Source organism: Caenorhabditis elegans, chromosome II (assembly GCF_000002985.6).
Source record: "Caenorhabditis elegans chromosome II".
Taxonomy (NCBI): Eukaryota; Metazoa; Nematoda; class Chromadorea; order Rhabditida; family Rhabditidae; genus Caenorhabditis; species Caenorhabditis elegans.
This window is the reverse complement of record NC_003280.10, coordinates 2,844,224-2,862,778: the sequence shown is the minus strand read 5'-3', so window position 1 is coordinate 2,862,778 and position 18,555 is coordinate 2,844,224. Positions and strand designations below refer to the sequence as shown.

At 40.9% G+C, this 18,555-nt stretch overlaps 1 protein-coding gene and 5 non-coding genes across 8 annotated transcripts; 4 read left to right on the top strand and 2 right to left on the bottom strand.

Moving 5' to 3' along the window:
* Positions 1–1,147: 1,147 nt before the first annotated feature.
* Positions 1,148–1,229, top strand: Y110A2AL.t2. The gene has a single exon. It is a non-coding gene; the product is annotated as a tRNA-Leu (tRNA).
* Positions 1,230–2,355: 1,126 nt separating this feature from the next.
* Y110A2AL.t1 lies at positions 2,356–2,437 on the bottom strand. The gene has a single exon. It is a non-coding gene; the product is annotated as a tRNA-Leu (tRNA).
* A 710-nt stretch (positions 2,438–3,147) lies between these two features.
* Y110A2AL.18 lies at positions 3,148–3,200 on the top strand. The gene has a single exon (NR_050914.1). It is a non-coding gene; the product is annotated as an Unclassified non-coding RNA Y110A2AL.18 (non-coding RNA).
* A 6,985-nt stretch (positions 3,201–10,185) lies between these two features.
* ptc-3 (Protein patched homolog 3) lies at positions 10,186–17,367 on the top strand (the record flags this gene model as incomplete). 3 transcript variants are annotated; one of them, NM_061983.9, is made up of 13 exons in its annotated part: positions 10,186–10,323; positions 11,073–11,195; positions 11,262–11,374; positions 11,898–12,168; positions 12,229–12,344; positions 12,433–12,612; positions 12,660–12,939; positions 13,130–14,428; positions 14,479–14,610; positions 15,060–15,785; positions 16,287–16,384; positions 16,432–17,029; positions 17,080–17,367. In NM_061983.9, the coding sequence occupies 13 exons, from the start codon at positions 10,267–10,269 to the stop codon at positions 17,161–17,163; spliced, it is 4,077 nt and encodes a 1,358-aa protein (NP_494384.2). The 3 variants fall into 3 exon arrangements, with proteins under 3 accessions (NP_494384.2, NP_494383.2, NP_001122650.1); NM_061982.8 differs by having other exon boundaries at positions 14,470–14,610; NM_001129178.3 differs by lacking the exon at positions 10,186–10,323 and adding an exon at positions 10,651–10,734 and having other exon boundaries at positions 17,080–17,163.
* Y110A2AL.19 lies at positions 14,888–15,024 on the top strand. The gene has a single exon (NR_050912.1). It is a non-coding gene; the product is annotated as an Unclassified non-coding RNA Y110A2AL.19 (non-coding RNA).
* Positions 14,963–15,019, bottom strand: Y110A2AL.16. Its single transcript, NR_050913.1, has one exon. It is a non-coding gene; the product is annotated as an Unclassified non-coding RNA Y110A2AL.16 (non-coding RNA).
* Positions 17,368–18,555: the final 1,188 nt, after the last annotated feature.

Sequence of the window (18,555 nt, the reverse complement as noted above, 5' to 3'; positions counted from 1 at the left end):
CTAAGCCTAAGCATATGCCTAAGCCTAAGCCTAAGCCTAATCCTAAGCCTAAGCCTTGCTTTCAGCTGAAGCTTGAACCTAGGCCTAAGCCTAAGCCTAAGCCTATCCCTGAGCCTAAGCCTGTTTTCTCTCATGGTGCATCGACTCTTGGTTCATCGCACCCCTTTCCTACAATTGCTTCTTGAATTAATACAGTTCACTCCCCCCTATACACTTTCCAGATTAAACTATTGATGAGACCATTCTGTAGAAATCGACACGAAACACAAAAGGAGAAAATGTGTAATGCGAAATAACATGCTAATTCAAATGTTCACATTTCGATTTAGTGCTAGAAAACGGGAATACGCACGAAGAAGAATTGCCCTTGATTCTTGGACTTTCGACTTGTTTCAGAGGCGCTGTTTCAACTGTAGTTTCTGTTTTAAGATCCTCATTTTTGCTTCATAATGAAATTTTCAAGCAATTTGAGTATGTTTTTCGTGTTCAGCGCCCTTGAATTACTCTAGAAAAGTCGTGCAAAAAAAAATTGCCACTGTGCGGACTCGAACCCAGGACCCTCAGATTGGTAGACGCCGAGAATCCCACTGCGCCATTCGGACGAAATTTTTGAAAATTGCAGGAAAAGTGGGTTTTTGGGGTCAAAATTCCAAAATTTCCCGAATTTCCCAACTTTTTTTTTGTTTAAAACCTAATAAATCCAAACTTAATCCTCCACAACCTCTCCCCCCACAGTCATTTTGCCGTCACGCACTGCGATCTCTCTTCCGCGCGCTACTAGCCTCCTCTCGATGACGAAGTAATAATTTTCCGCCTTCTGGATGACACCCCCATATTTATATATTCAATTGATCCGTACATAGATAGATTCCGCCCCAAACACTTTCACTCGGTTTCTTTTTCGTTCTATTTCTCTTCTTGGAGATTTCGACAAAGTTTGTAGGGTTTTCCTGGCTTTTTATATAATTTCTCGATATATTGTATTGACTTTTGCCTTTTTTACACAAAGTTTGACATTGATTGCTGATTTAGACGCTGATTTAGACTAAAATGACACTTCGATGCACCATGTTGCAAACACGTTATCTCTCATCTTTTAAATTTTCCACCTGACATCTAACCGCTCTGCTCCTGGTGTGCCGCCGGCGGAGAGATGGCCGAGCGGTCCAAGGCGCTGGTTTAAGGCACCAGTCCCTTCGGGGGCGTGGGTTCGAATCCCACTCTCTTCAATTCTTTTTTGTAGCTTTTTTGCAGGGGGTTTATCTGATAACAAACGGTGATACGATGCGGGCTTTTATAAATATTATCAAATTCTGACATAAAAAACGTAAAACACACCACTTTTAGTTATTTCCAGCAGTTTTTGTAATTTTGTCCAAGTGGCGCAGTGGGATTTCCGATCTGATGGCCTTGGGTTCGAGTCCGCACTGTGGCAAAAAATTTTTTCAATAGTGTTTTAGAGTAATTCTGATACGCTGAACTCGAATAATTAGTTGTCAATGCGTAAAAATTTACAGATCAAAATGAAAAATCCCCTCAATTCATTCCCCCCCCCCCCCCCCCCAATTTCTGCGATAAAATGTGACACAAATATCGAAAAGCTACATGGGGGATCGAATGTGTGTTCTTTTTCATGCCAGGGCAGGGGATTGGAGACCAGTTCTAATAGAAGAAGAAGCCAGCGAAATGACGTGGAATCACTCTGGTTTTTTGTAGCTACTGCCTTGCGACGCCTGGCGGTCATTTGCGGATTTGAATTGGCTTAGACAGAAGCTAGATCCCTATGTTGGTACAGATCCCCCATCATCTCCACATTTTTTTAGAGAGAAGATTTTTTTTTGATCGACCACACTTTTTAGCAAACCTTTTTTCAAAAAAATTGTTTTTTTTTCCAATTTTTCGTTCTGAATCTGAACTTTTCGAGCTTCTAAAGTAATATTTTCAACTTCTACACCCCTAAAATAATCTAAAAAGAGGTTACAAAAAAATTTGCCACAGTGCGGACTCGAACCCTCGACCCTCAGATCAGTAGTCATCGAAAATCCCACTGCTCCACTTGGACAACATTTTTTTAAATTGTATTGCCAGAAAAACCTTTTTTGCCATGTTTTCTCATATGTTTTGTCTATTCAAATATTTACCACTTTTGTTTGTTGACAAATGTTTTCTCATATACTTTTTTTTTTGAATTTCTCCCTGTTTTCTGACTTCCTGCCAACAATAATAGGTGTTTGTTGAACACGTTTTGTGAAAAAACGGTATTTTGCAAAACAATTTCCCCTATTTTGCAAAAGCCCGCAACTTATCTCCGTTTGCTATCAGATAAACCCACTGCAAAATAGCTACAAAAAGAACTGAAGAGAGTGGGATTCGAACCCACGCCCCCGAAGGGACTGGTGCCTTAAACCAGCGCCTTGGACCGCTCGGCCATCTCTCCGCCGGCGACATACCAGTAGCTGGGTGGTTAGGTGGCAGGGGGGAAAAGTGTGAGCAACATGGTGCATCGAAATGCCATTTTAGTCTAAATCAAGGCCCAATCAATATAAAACTTAGAATTTCACCTAAAAAAAAACGGCTACGCCTATTCCTCTATTCAACTTCCAATTCTATTCTCCCAATTTCTCCCCCTTCCTACCCCATTTCTCGTCTCGTTTTCCATTCAAGTTCCCCCCAATTCCTCCAGTTCGGTCCAAAACAGACATTGAACGTCTGCGTCTCCACCAATCTCCACACTATTTCCCGATTTTGTCCGAAAAGGGGTGATGACCTCCGACTTTCTCCCCCCATCCCCCTATTGATGGGCTGCTGCTGCTGCTGCTGATCCTCGAGATTCCGATTTTCCACCCAAATTTTTCTGAATAGCTTCAAGCTAGATACACTACAAATACTACAGATACTACAAAAACTACAAAAATAAAAATTGATGTCATTTTTGTTGAAAGATCGCTACTGATTAATTGATATTGTTGTCATGACTGTTGTTTCGAACTTTTTTTTTTCTTAATCGAAAAATCATACCGCCCATGTGATTTTTGTGAAAGACCAAGGTTCTTTAGACTTAGGCTAAGGCTTAGGCTTAGGCTTAGGCTTAGGCTTAGGTCTAGTCGTAGGCTTAGGATTAGGAGTAGGCTTAGGCTAATGCTTAGGCTCAGGCTTAGGCTTAGGCTTAGGGTAAAGCCTTAGGCTGTGGCTTAGACTTATGCATAGGCTTAGGCTTAGGCTTACGGTTAGGCTTACGGTTAGGCTTAAGCTTAGGAGTGGGCTTAGGATTAGGCTTAGGCTCAGGCTTAGGCTTATGCTTAGGCTAAGGCTTACGGTTAGGCTTGGAGCAACAGGCTTAGGGACTTAGCATCAGAAGTTTATTCTTAGATTTGGCTTAGGCTCAGGGTCTTAGGCTTATGGCCTTAGGATCAGAACTTTAGGCTTACATTAGGCTTAAGCTTGGGATTAGGCTTAGGTTTAGGCTTAGGTTCAGGCTTAATCTTAGCTTTAGACTTAGGCTTCGACTCAGTCTTAGGCTTATGCCTGGGCTTTAACTTAGTTTTATGTTAAGACTTAGTCTTAGGCTTATGCCTGGGCTTTAATTTAGTCTCAGGTGAAGGCCTAGGCTTGGGCTCAGGCCTAACCTTAAGAATTTTCAATCTTCGGCCCTGTAAAACTGTAGTTTGTAGTTTTTGTAGCCCATGTTTTCATCTGTCTACCAACCTTTAAATGACCAATAATCAATAATCAACAGTAGTGTCTTTTTGTAGTGTCCGCCCGTGTCTGCGTGTTATCTTGATCTGTATCTTGTGATGATAACCTGTGTTTACAACTAGGTTTTTGATTAGGACACTAGCGGGCAGATATTTTAGGTATTTCAGTTTTTTTTACTCGTTGGGCTGAGTGCCTTTCTCAAAGCTCTTGTATCTATGCAAGGAGCAGAGGTACAAAATTGTTTCAACTGGAAAAATATGGAAAATTTAATTTTCTATATTTTGCCAGTTGACAACATTTTTCTAGCTGCAGTGGTTTTCGAGATATGCGCGATTAAAGTTGATGAGCAAGAGGTGAGAGGCGCAGGAGGCGAAGGTGTCTGCCTGTCTGCGTCTCTCCTTCACCTCACCATTTTCAAAGCACTATAACTTCCCAGCGGTTTAAGCTATAAAAATATTGTTAACTGTAAATATGTAGTAAATTTTATTTTCTATAATTGTATCGTTGTAAGTTTACTGATATCTCGCAAAGTTTTTGAGATAAGTTGGTTTTTAGTCAGTGAGTGATTTAGACTTCCTGGCTTTAAAGCTCCATATCTCTGCTCCCAAAACAGGTAGCAAAAAGTTGTCAACTGGAAAAATGTGAGAAATTTAATTTTCTATATTTTGACAGTTAACATATTTTTTCTAGCTGTAATAGTTTCGGAGATACGCACATTTATAGAGGACAGAGCCGCAAGCGATCTCCTCCAAGTTCAAAGTCTCGTAACTATTTAGCGGTTTGAGCTTTAAAAAAATTTTAACTGCAAAAATGTAGGAAATTTCAATTCCTATTTTTTATGAGTTTAAACTTTTGTGATATCTTGTTTAGTTTTTGAGATAATTCGATTTTCCCTCAGTCACTTCAGCGGCTTGTGAGTCACCACAAAAACTGTATTCATACATACATACATATATTCTTACACTTTTTCCAAACAAGTGATTCAGAAACATGTAATCAAAAACTGTAAAGGAAAGGGGACAAGGGGTGTAATTAGTTCAGTTTAGGGACTTGAGAAAAGAGACCTGATTTCAGTTTGCCCGGCACCCTCCACTACAGTATACCCCAAGAAGACTTTTGGTCTTTTGATTAACATTTTGATTAACTTCTTGGGTACTTGGGGTACAGGTATAACCCAAAAAAATCAAGTTCAAAAGTTTCATGTTTCCTCCTATCTCTCTGATACCACCTGTAAAACTATCCTTCCCTTATCTCTAGGACCCTGTGGAACCGGCCGCGCGCGCGCGGGCAATATTCCAGTTTCCTCACCAGCAAATGGCAGATGCGGTTTTTGCCTTGATTTCCTTTTTTCTCACTGATTTTCTCAATTTCTTTGCCTACGTTTCTTGTGACAAATCGCTGGAGAATGTTTTTCGGAGGCTAGAAGGTTTGTAGTGGTTTTGTAGGTACCTGGTGAGATAAGGATCTAGGTATAGAGTTGAATTGATTTTTATCGCGGCGGAATGGTTTTGGCCTTTGTGGGCAAGTTTAGAGTTATTTTAACCTTTATTTTCTGTGCTATATTTTTCCCTGGACTGCTTTTTGTTTGACAAACGATATTCCGATTCTTTAGAGTGATATCAAAAAATTTTAACTACAGATTTATAGTAAAACTCATGAAAAAGGTTTTGTTAGTTAGCAAATTTTTGAAAAAATCAGAAATCGCAGAGATACGGGCTTCCAAAGTTGAGCGAAATTGGTGTCAGACATGGTGCATCAACTAGGAAATTTCAACAACACATATCTCAGCTCATTTAAGAGATATCTACAAATAGTTAACTGCAACAATATTGCAAATGAAAAGGGTAGTATGTTGGTAGTATGTACTTTTTGTTAGTGTCGTAGGTAGTCAAGATATACGCTGGCAAAGTTTAGTGCCAGACATGGTGCATCGATAAACTTTGGCCGCTCGTATCTCGCTTTATTTGAAAGATATCAAAACAATTTTAACTGCAAAAATATAGAAAATTTTATGATAAACATTTTGTCAATTTATATCTTGTTGATAATCTCAAAGATAGTCGAGATAAAACAAATCAAAGTCAAGGGCCTGACATGGTGCATCGACTTAAAAACTTTGACCGCTTATATCTCAGTTCGTTTGGAAGACATCTAAAAAAATTTAACTGCAAAAATATAGAAAATTAAAAGGTTCGTTTTTTGTGTTAACATTTTCTTGATAATCCCAAAGATAACCGAGATAAAAGCTGGCAAAGTCAACAGCCGGACATGGTGCATCGATAAAGTTCAAACGCTTATATCTCAGCTCATTTTGAAGATACCTAAAAACTTTTAACTGCAAAAATATAAAAAATCCAACTGTATATATATATCGTTAAAAACATTTTATGATAAAACTAGCGACAGACGAGATATGAGTTGGCAGAGTTAAGTACCAGACATGGTGCATCGACTAAGAAACTTTGACGGCGCATAAGTCAGTCAATTTAGGCGGTATTTGAAAAATGTTAACTATGTACATAAAAATAGGAAATTGTTTGACAAATTTTTTCGTTATACCTCTAACATCTAAATGCTCTAACTTCCACAGACAGATCCCAGAATTTTTCAATCTCCCCCCCCCGCGCCTCACTGTCAACACCAATCCGTTTAATTTTCCATCGGTTTTTCCTTCCCCGAATTCATTCTCACACACCGGTTCTTCCTTCTTATCACCTTATCTCCCCTCCTTGTCATCTCGAACCGATCTAGGTCTACTTCTTCTTCTTCTTCTTTTTCTTTTCCGCTCGTTTTTTCTGATCTGATGACCATCAGGGAGGACAGAATCGGTCACATTTTGTTATGTAGTCTATAGAAAAGTGGAAATTTCTAGTGGTTTTCTGTTTTTTTTAATGGAAAAAATAGGTAAATTTACCAGTTTTTCGGCGGTAAATTTGCATACTGTTTTTGTTTTTTTTCTTTGTTTTTGATTTTTGTTTGTTAGTTCTGTTCTATTTTGGAACCCCGCTACGTTTGCATAAAAAAAAGAAATTCTGGCTATTTTCGCTGAAATTGCAGTAGTTTTGCAACATTTTTTTGAATAAAATTTGGATATTGCAAAATTTTAGGATTTACCTCACAAAGACCCTTAAAAATTAGTGCGAAAATGAAGAGTTTTGAGTTTTTAAATTGAAACATTTCAAAGCGGTATAGCTCTAAAACTGGTGGAGATAACAAAAAATTGCCAACTAACAAAATATAGGAAATTTAATTTTCTACATTCTCTTAGTTGACAACTTTTTTGTAGCTCTACCCGCTACAAAGATAGAGCTTGCAAAAGATTACGGGTGTAAGAGAGGAGCAGGAGGGGGAGACGCAGACAAGCAGACACTCTCGCTCTCTGCGTCGTCCCTCTTTTGCCTTTACACTTTGAGCGCTTACATTTCAAAAAGTACTACAGCTAGAAAAATTTTATCAACTAGCAAAATATAGGAAATTTAATTCTCTACATTTTTTTAATTGACACCTATTTTGTAGCTATACCCGGTACAGAGATAGAGCTCGCCAAAGTCAATGTGCTCTAAAAAAAGTTGGAGAGGAGACACAGACAAGTGTTCTCACACTTTGAGCGTTCATATCTCAAAAAGTACTGAAGCTAGAAAAACGTTGTCAACTAACAAAATGTGGAAAATTTAATTTCTGACAGTTTGCTACTTGACAACTTTTTGGTAGCTCTACCCGCCACAAAGTTACGCCGTTTTTCAACCTTTAACCTTCAACCGCTCATATCTCAAAAGCTACTACAGTTAGAAAAAAGTTGTCAACTAACAAAATACAGCAAATTAAATTTTCTACAATGTTGCAGTTGACAATTTTTTTCCTAGCATTTATGGGGTTTGAGTTAAATTGTATTTAGAAAAAAATAATCAAAAGCCTTCCTAGCGATTTTCACGTAGGTCCGTCCTCGCAACTTTCTCCATATCCCGCTTATATTGTCGTACCCGCATACACACACACACACAGTCATTCATAATATCCAGTTCCCCATATATAAATCGTCTGCTTCTCTAGCGCACTCTCTCCAATCCCCACACTATCTCGATCCTTATCCTGTGCTTCCGTGAAACAAGTCGCCGTGTGTGTGTGTATTGGTGGTTCTAGTCATTTTTCTCGTCTTTTTCTCTGTCCTACCCTCCACACTGTTTTGATCTCTCGTTGCCTCCCCTCGTTCCGGTGCTACTACGTACTTCGATTAGTCCCTGACGATTGCATGAAGTAGTAGTAGTGGAGGTGGCGGTGGTTTTTATACTATATGACGTTTATTATTATTAGTTTCAGCTTTTATTTCCTGATCTACCAGTTTTCATACTGTACCGGGTACTTTTTTGGTTTGAATATGTGGTTGCCGAGTCGGTTGCCTACCTTCTTACCTACCTACTTACCTAACTACATATCTACCTTCTTGCCTATCTACTTGCCTACCCTCTTGCCATTTTTTTTTGATTACTATGATTTTTTCATAAATGGAGTTTCGTCCATTCGTGGGTGCAAATCTGCAGATTATTCACATATAACAAAAACTTTTTTTGAGGTTTTGTGCTACAAATCACAAGTGCGAAACACAACTAGGTAGGCAAAAAAATAGGCGTCAAGGTGGGCAGGTAGGTAGGCAATTAGGTAGTCAGGTAGGCAGACAACTATGCTCGAAATATGGCCGGCAACAAAGTAGTTAAGTAGGCAGACAGGTAGGTAGGCAAGGAACTAGGCAAAAAAAGGTAAGCAGGGGGAGAAGGTAGGCAAGTAGAAGTAGGCAGGCAAACTGCTAGGTAGGCAGCTAGTTAGGCAATCTGTTAGATAGATAGGCTTATGACACTATGTAAGTAGGTAGGCAAGTAGTAGGCAAGTAGGTTTTCAAGTAGGTATTCAACCTGCTAGGCAGGCGCCTAGGTAGCCAGATAGGTAGGCAGGCAACTATGATAGTACTCAGGTTTCAACAAAGAGCACTTTCTCACTTTCCCGTTTTTTTGCATTAATTTACCCCATTAACTTTCATTTCCAAATTGTTTTCCTCTGGTGAAAATGAAATTTTTCCGATAAAAAACCAGTCCAACTCCCCCATATACCCATTTCTGTAATCTGATCAAATTGCCTCTCCTGACCTCAAAAATTCTTCAATTTTTTCGACGACCCAAACTTGTTCAATTTAAGAACTAGAAACCGTGTGTGTGTTGGCATGTCAGACAGACAGATGTTATCGCGGAAAATTTTAGATTTTTTTAACATTTTTTTGTAGGGTCATAACATTTCATTTTTTACCTTCCCTCCTATGTAGATCAAAAATTGGGAAAAAAATTTCGAAGTTGATTTTTTTGCTAAAAACTAATTTTTCTCAAAAACCGTAAAAGCTAGAAAAAAGTTGTAAACTAACAAATTGTAGGAAATTTATTTTTCTACAAGTTGTTAGTTGAAAACTTTTTGGTATTTAGCACGGTTTCTGAGATATACACATTTCATCTTACCGTTCTCTTTTCGCATGCAGTGACTAGCTAACTTCAAAGCTTCATATCTCGGCTAATGTTGGAGATATTAAAAATTTTTCAACTAATAAAATATAACAAATTTCATTTTCTATAATTTGTCAGTTGACAACTTTTTTGTTACTCAGACGGAGGTAGAGCTATATATATTATATATATTATATTTGAAGTTTGGCTGTACCCTAACCCTACCCCTCAATTTTTCTACTGATATCTTTTTTCAAACTTTCATATCTCTACTGAGAGAAGAGGAAGAGCTCCAAAACAGTTATAAATTAGAAAAAAATTAATTCTCTACATTTTAATAGCAAAACTTCATCTTAGCATTAATAGTAATAAAAATAAAAATTTTTGAAAAAAAATCAAAAAAAATTTTTTTTTGGGCGGCCATTTTCAAAGCTCCATATCTCTGTTGTTGTTTGAGATTTTAAAATTATTTTTTTTTGTGATTTAGAGGAAATTTATTTTTCTATATTTTATCAGTTTACAACATTTTTCTAACTTTCACCGTTTTGGAGATGTACCCGTTTTTCTCCCTTCACAGCAAACTGTTGCTGCTGCAGGGGGTGCTTACCTTTAATGCCTTGCAACTTTGCAGCCTCTTTAGCTAGAAAAAATTTGTTAATTACTATAATATGTGAAATTTAATTTCCTACATTTTGCTGGTTGGCAATATTTTTCTATCTCTAGCCGTATTTGAGTTATAACCGTTTTTCGTCTCCCTCTCTCCTTCCCACCTTCCCTCCTTCTCTCCTCCTTTCTTCCATCTTTAAAACGTGATAACGTTGCAGTACTTTGAGCTACAGTAATTTGTGAACTACAAAAATGTAGAAAATTTAATTTTCTACATTTGTCCAATACTGAACTTTTTGATATCTCTAATCTCCGAAATGTTGCATAACTTTTCCCACTTTCATAAATTTTTTTTTTCAAAATTTCATATTTTTCCAACTAATTTTCCCCAATTTTTCAGAAATCCACCATCACTCAAACCAAACAAAATACTGCAAATTATCTAAAAATCGGGTGATTGGAATCCGGTAAAAATCCCCGAATGAAGGTGCATTCGGAACAACCGCCCGGGAAGGACGAACCCGGTCCGATCAGAAGGGTAAGTGCGGGCTTTAGGCTCAGAACTGGGCTTGGAATAGGGATAAAAAGGAATAAAAAATCATAGGAAAACTTAGACAGCTGAAAACATTTTAAAAATTATTTAAAAAAATGTTTGAAAAAAAAAAGTTTGAAAACATTTTTTTTTAATCGAAAAATTTTTGTTCCCCAAAATTTCTGTAATCCTTGAAAATTTCCTTATCATATCACTGAAAAGACAATAAATTATCGCCCGGCTAATCGAATTGATTCAAAACTTTCCTTTTCGTTTTCCCCCATTTCTTCCGACAATTTCGCATTTTCTGACTGAAGCCCTTCGAAGCTTCAAATGTCGTTTCCTGATGAGGAAACTGATTTATTATCAGAAGCTAAACATTGTATTCGGAATGTTATTCATCGTACTCATAGGAAGGTAAAAAATCAAAATAAATTTGAAAAAAATTTAAAAAAAAAAGTTTTTTGAAAAACTTAAAAAAATTTTTTTTTTTAAATGCTTTGAGCTCGACCCAAGGCTAGGAATTTTTATTTTGAAAAAAATGAGGTAAAAAATTAAGAAAAATTAATTGTAAAATCAATTATTTGTAAAAAAATAATAAACGTTACAGCAAAAAAAAAACTGTATAAATTGCTTCAAGTTTTCAGAAAAAAAAACTAAAAACTTAAAAAAAAAAACTACAAAATTGGAAAAACTACAAAATTTTCTTAAAACCCCCATTATTTTTTTAAATCCCAAAAATTCCAATTTTTCAGTTTCTGGAAAACCGCCTGATCGGAAATTTCGATTCCGAAGATTTCTCAGATGCGTGGAAGAAAAAATTCGCCCACGCGCCGACTTGGTGTGATGCAGACATGTCTCTTCAGCAGATTAAGCGGGTATGTTGGTGGCCTAGCTTTCTCTAGGCCACCAAGTTTTTTTTAAACAGGACCAAATAATTTTAGGGTAAAGCCGTTGGAAACACCGTTGCGCTCACCGCCAGAGCATTTTTCCAATTATGGTTGTTCAGGATAGGATGTTTTGTGCAACGATGGGCTTGGTCCACTATTTTTATCAGGTATCGGATTTTTTGAAAATAAAATCTCTGAAAAACTAATTTTAAGCCTACTAGGCGCTGAGTTATGATGGAAAATGGAAAAGACTTGCGGCGCGGTCGCGTTGCGGTTTTTACTGAATTTTCAAACTTGACCAAGCCAAGTCAATATGGGGCTAATTTTGAAGCCAAAATTCTCACCTCTCTGAAAAATCAATTTTTATCCCGCTGGCTCTACTAGGCGCTGAGTTATCACGGAATGAGCATTGAGCTTGCGGCGCGGTCGCGTCGCGGTTTTTACTGAATTGTCTAATTTGGTCAAGCCTATGGGGCTAATTTCAAAGCCAAAAATCCCAGCTCTTTTAAAAACTAATTTTTGTTCCGCTAGGCCTACCCGGCGCTGATTTATGACGGAAAGAGCACTGAGCTTGCGGCGCGGTCGCGTCGCGGTTTTCCCCCAATTTTCAAACTCAACCAAATGCAGTCATTATGGGGCTCATTTTGAAGCTCCTGACCTCCAAAATCCGAATTCAATGTCAATTTCCAGTTTATTCCTCTACTGCCTCTGCCTCGGAGGCCTTCGCCACGTCACAATCGAAACCGATCTCGTGAAACTTTGGGTGTCAGAAGGTGGACGGCTGAATGAAGAAATGGGATATCTCGGCCAAGTTAAATTTGAACGAGAATCCGGACACCTAGTGCATAAAGTGAAAAGAGCCGTCGAACAGACTACGGAGCCGCCGGCACCGGCAGTGAAGGCAGAAGTCCGGCGTGGTCCCGAGCTGCCAAAGGAAAACGGATTGGGAGGAGGTTTTCAGGTTGGTACCCCTCGGAGATATTTAGATAATAAGCTAAAAAAAAAAACTTAAAATCTTTAGGTGGTAATCCAAACTCCGTCCTTCGATGGTCAGAATATTCTCTCCAAGGAGGCTCTGCAGCAGCATACCAAGTTGATGGAGGAAATTTCTACGTATGAAGTGAAAATGTTCAATGAGTAAGTCAACACTTTTTGGCCTCCGCAATTTTCAGAGGCCCAACAACTAGGGGCCCTCATGAACAAGATCTACAACTAAAAATTCCAGAACCTGGACCCTCTCCGACATCTGCTTCAAGCCGCCAGGCCCATCTTTCAACAGTGGCCCGCTGGCTGGAATCATGTCCAAGCTCCTTGACAAGATCATTCCATGCATCTGGATCACACCGATCGATTGCTATTGGGATGGTGCAAAGCCACTGGGACCAAATCCTCCGTTGAACTTGGGGTAAGCCTTTGGAGATGGCCTTATCACTAGGAAGCTTGAATTTTCAGCCCAGAAGTCGCCAGCTTCGTGTCCTCCCTCCCACCTGGCAACGTTACCTGGAAGAACTTGAATCCAACATCTGTCATCAAAGAGGTCGGCACCCTATTCGACTTGGGACCCATCGGCAACTTTTTCGAAAGAGCCGGTATTGACGGAGCCTACCTCGACAGGCCATGCATTGACCCACTGGAGGAGGAATGCCCAAAGTCTGCTCCGAACTACTTCGATAGGTGTCATGCACTGACAAAGTTTAACGAGTGGAATATGGCAAAGGCCATGAGCGAGCAGGTGAGCCACGTAGATCCTGGCGGGCCGGCCGGCCTGGTACCGAGGGTTTAACATTGTGGTGGACCTTGGTCCCATGGGAAGCCCGGGCTTCCGGCCCGGGGTTTCAGACTCAGTTGACTTTCCAGGCCGCCGTTGGCCTGCTCCAACTCCACCGGTGTCCCCATACCTCCATATAACTTCAAAATTACAGGTCACCCTGGAGCGCAAAATAATCCCAAAGGACGATGGAAAGTCAGACATCGCCGAAACGATTCTCAACGACATTTTTGGAAAGAAGAGAAGGAAGCGACAAGCGGATACTACGACCAAGAAGCCTGCCACGAAAAAAGACGAAGACTACTACGAGTACGAAGACGACGCGGACTACCTAGCAGGAATCGCCAACTCCACAATCGCCAAGAAGAATCCGGAAAAGGAAGCCAAGGACCTTCTGTGCCTTGAGTACGGAAGCTCACTTCTCAAGTGGATGCAGGAGAATCCCGAGAGACTCGGCGAGTTCTTGACCAAGGAGGAGATGCCAGATTACCCGAACTATGGAGATGTGATGACCGGTGGATGTAAGGGATTCGGAAAGAAGATCATGGAGTGGCCGGAGGACTTGATCATTGGAGGAATCCAGCGGGACAATGGGAAGTTGGTGTCAGCAGAGGCCCTGCAATCCGTGTTCCTGGTCTCAGGAGCCTATGACGTGTTTGCCAGAATCAAGAACGACAAAACCGACAGCCACCCCGGCCTTGACCGCCACCACTTCCAACCATGGATGGCTGGAGAGATCATCAGCACGTGGCAGAGAAACTTCACCAAGCGACTCTACAGCCATGAGCTCAACCGTGAACGCCGTCAGTTCCACCCCCTAGCTTCCACCTCAATCGCTGACATGCTCGAGGAGTTCTCCCAGTTCAACTACATCATCATCGTCATCGGATACATCTTGATGGTGATCTACGCCGCGTTTACCCAGGGAAGGTTCCAAGGATGGTGGCTGGCTGTGCAGTCAAATGTGGCATTGGCAATTTGCGGAGTTATCCTGGTTACTATATCATCGATTTGTGGATTAGGATTCGCTACTCATCTTGGGATCAATTTCAATGCAGCGACAACTCAAGTTGTGCCATTCCTTTCCTTAGGTCTAGGAATCGATGATATGTTCCTCCTTCTGCATAACTACGATGAAATCATCAATATTTGCAACAAAAACGAGATCGGAGTATTGCTAAAAGAGACCGGAATGTCTGTGATGTTGACCTCTATCAACAACATTCTCGCCTTCATCTCGGGATACGTTCTCCCGATCCCTGCTCTACGATCCTTCTGCTCCCAAACCGCGATTCTCCTTGCCTTCAACTTGATCTTCCTCATGTTCATCTTCCCAGCAATGATCGGAATCGATCTGAGAAGACAGCGAAAAGGAAAAAGAGATTTGGCCTACTGCAGTCGAGGAAACCCACAAATGGCGACTAGTCAAAGTGTGCCGAGCAATGTTTCAAATGTAAGTTCGAGTTTTTCGGCAGCTAATGGCAAACCATATAGAACACGCAGATGTCATCACGTGCCGAGTTGGCTGGCTACGAGAAGCAGGCCGACGAGTATAAGCGTCACGAGCCGTGGTACACCGTCGGAGGATTCCTCAACAAGATCTACATTCCGGCACTCAAGAATAATGTTGTTAAGGTAAGTGGTACGCCTGGAGTTAGGGTTAGGTTTATGCTTAGGCTTTAGCTTAAACTTAGACTGGGGCCCAGGTTTAGGATTAGGACCTTAGAATTAGGCTTAGAACCTCAGGCTTAGGATTTGACACGTTTAGTCTTAGGCTTAGGTTCAGGCTTGTGCTTAGACTTACGCTTAGGCTTAGGCTTAGGCTTAGGCTTAGGTTATGTTTAGGGTCTTAGGGCCTTAGGCTTAACGCCTTAGACAGTCTTCCTATTAGGCTTAGGGCCTTGGGCTTAGATTTAGGCTTAGGCTTAGGCTCAGTCTTAGGCTCAGGCTTCGGCTTAGGCTTAGGGCCTCAGGCTTAGGGTTGGGCTTAGGCTTATGGACTCAGTCTAAGGGCCTTAGGCATAGGCTTAGGCTTAGGCATAGGCTTAGACTGTCGCTTTTATGCATACTTTTATCATTTCCAGGCTTGCGTTCTCATCGGAACTACCACCGCCGTCGTCTTCGGACTCTACGGAATGTACACCTCGACTCTCGGTCTCGAGCTCGCCGACGTGCTTCCAGAGCACACCCCACCAGCGGCCTTCCTTCGTGCTCGCGAGCAATACTTCTCCTTCTACCCGATGTTTGCAGTTCTTCGTGGTGACAAGCTTGACATTCCGAACCAACAGCAACTTATCGAAGAGTACAGAGCACAGTTGGGATCTTCAAAGTTTATGATCAAGGCTGAAGGTAAACTTCAACCCTACTGGATGTCTATGCTCAGAGTCTGGCTGCAATCTTTGGACATGGCCTTGGAAAAAGACCTCGCCGCTGGCAAATTCGATTTGACAAATGGAAATCCTATCAAGGTGAACGGAGAGAAGCCAAGTCCCGAATCGATGATCGCGGCTAGACTTGTATGCTCCTTCGGCACCAACTACAACTGTGACGGGCGGCTCGGAAAGATGAAGATGGTGGAAAATGAGGTTATTAATCCAGAAGGATTCTATAACTATCTGACGGGATGGTTCAACGTTGACAACATGATGTACTACGTGTCCCAGGCTTCATTCTATCCAACACCACCTGGATGGGAGTATAATGAGAAGCTCGCCAAGGTGGTTCCGGCTGCCGAGCCATTGTTGTACTCACAGATGCCGTTTTATCAGAATGATTTGATCGATACACCAGCGATTGTAAAAATGATTGAGGTGGGTTATTTCGGGCCTTTTTAGGCTTAGGCTTACGTTCAAGCTTCAGCTGGAAGCGAGGCTTAGGCTTATGCTCAGGCTTAGGTTTGGCTCGGACATAAGAATAGATTCTGGCTTAGGCTTAGGCTTGGGCTAAGGATTTGGCTTGGGATTAGGCTCAGGCTCAGGATTAGGCTTATATGTATGCTTAGGCTTAGGATCATGCTGCAGCTTGGGCTTAGTCTTGAGCTCAGGCTCAGGATTAGGCAAAGGCTTAGGCTTCAGCTTATGCCAACACTTTGGCTTTTGCTTAGGATTAAATTCAAGCTTCAGCCCAAAGCGAGGCTTAGGCTTAGCCTTATGATTAAGCTTAGAATAAGGATAATGCTTAGGCATAGATTTAGGCTTAGGCTCAGGCCTAGGCTTAGGCTTAGGCTTAGGCTTAGGCTTAGTTTCGGGCCGAAATTTCAACTTTCATGTTTCTGTTGGGTCTCATTCACAAATTAATTTCTCCTGTTTCAGGAAATCCGTGCCACTTGCGAGGAATACTCCGAACGAGGCCTTTCCAACCATCCATCGGGTATCGCCTTCACCTTCTGGGAGCAATATCTTACTTTGAGGTGAGTCTTTTTTTTCCTGAACCCCCAAAAATCTAAGAAATTTCCAGATGGAACTTGTTCCAAGCCATCTGCATCATCGCGCTCGCCGTGTTCTGTGTCATTTCAATTCTAATGTTCAATCCATGGGCAGCCACTCTTATCATGTGCATCGTAGTGATCACTACCATCGAGCTGGGAGGATTCATGGGGCTTATGGGCATCAAGATGAACCCGATTTCCGCTGTAACCCTCATCTGTGCCGTCGGAATCGGTGTCGAGTTCACTGCTCACGTCGAGTTGGCCTTCCTGACAGCTCTAGGAACCATCGATCAACGCCTGGAGTCTTGCCTCCAGCACATGTTCGTGCCAGTCTATCACGGAGCCATCTCAACGTTCCTCGGAGTTGTGATGCTTGTGTTCTCCGAGTTCGACTTCGTCGTCACCTACTTCTTCTACACAATGACGTTGCTGGTAGCGTTGGGTGTGTTCAACGGGTTGTGTGTTCTTCCAGTGATCCTTACGCTGGTCGGCCCGAAGCCTGAGCTGACACCAACCGATGGTAGCAGTGTGCTTCCACCACCTCCACCATTGCGGCAGCAGTACGCTGAGAAGAGTGGAGGTGTGGAAGGTGGGATGAGGAAACGGAAGGAGAAGAGGCCTGCGGAGGTGAGCTTAGATCTTGTAACCTGAGCCTAATTTTTCATAATTTTTCCCAGGTCGAAATGTCGGCTCGCGACTCTCCATCAACATCCTCAGCGTCCCATTCTTCTGATGACGAGTCATCGCCAGCGCACAAGTAATAAAACAATACAATGTTATCCCAATTTTTCCTTTTTTCTTGCCAAACGGGTCACCGTTCCCCCCACCAATTGTTTTTTTTTGTTTTTTGTCCCTTTTTCGAAAAAGTTTCTCGGTAGATTTTGACCCAATTCTTGCATATCTGTACTATATGGTTTTTGTTTTCACCACACTTTTTTTCTAAAATTAAAGAATTCTAAAATCTCGATGCTCTTTCAAATTATAAATGCTGTGATCATTTGCAGGGTTATTTTTCACTATCAACCCACAGGGAGAAGCTGAGCTTAGACTTCCTATTCAGCTCAGGCTTAGGCTTAGAATTAGGCTTAGGCCTAAGTTTAGGCTTAGGCGTAGGCTTAAGTTCCGGCTAGAGCTTAATCAAATAGGATCCGGAGGACCTTCAGTTTCCAACTACTTTTGGGAACCGCATCGTAAATCTACGGCCTTTATTTGATTTCTCCGGCATAATTCAATTAACACGTCCTTCATAAGCCTTCGAGTTTGCATTTTCTTCTCATACAGCTTCACAATGCTTTTCCGGTCGCTTCTTCTCATATTCCTGATTGTCAACTCCAATGCTCAACTCCTTCCTCCGGTCAACAACTAGGCAATTAAAAAAGAGCTCAAAATTTGAAACAAGTCCCCGAAGAAACTTTCTGAAAAAAGTTAGTTTTGAGAGAAATATGAATTTTCAAAGTTATGAAAATTGAATAAATATCCCAATAAATAATTGGTTTTAGTACAACTAAAAAACTACTGTTAAATATATGCCTGAAAATTCAATTTTTTTGATTCAACTGGAAGCTTCTGGCACTTAAAAAATTTTCGTTATATACTATCTTTTAATTTATTTTCCGATTACGATAAAGAACTAGATGACTTCATCGAGTCTCACAAGTCGATGAAGATAACGGCAAAAAGCGCGAAATTCATCAGCACTGGCATCTTTGGAGTGGTGGAGTATGCGAGTGGAAGCGCTGCTATTCTGGTTGAAATGGTTGTGGAAAAGGTTTAGCTGAAACTCTCAGATCTCTTTAACTCAAACTTCAAAATTTCAGAACCGTTCAAGTCTATCTTCTTACAAGCTCGTTAGTGTCAGAACACAAGCGGAACCTTCTCAACGACAAAATTTCCCTAATATACCTCTTGGACTATTCTTTTGGTACCAACAAATTGCTAAACTTGTAAAAAGGGCTTCGGAAAAAGTTCTTAAAGGATAAATATATTTGTAATTTTCATTCAGATAAATCATCTTTATTGTTGTTTTTATTGTCTCTGTGAACTTGGATGTCAGACAAAATAACTAGGGAGCCCCGTCAATTTATGGTGGCCGATTTGCTTGAATTGTATGCCATTTAAAAGCTGACATTGTCAGCTGTAAGAATATGATTTTC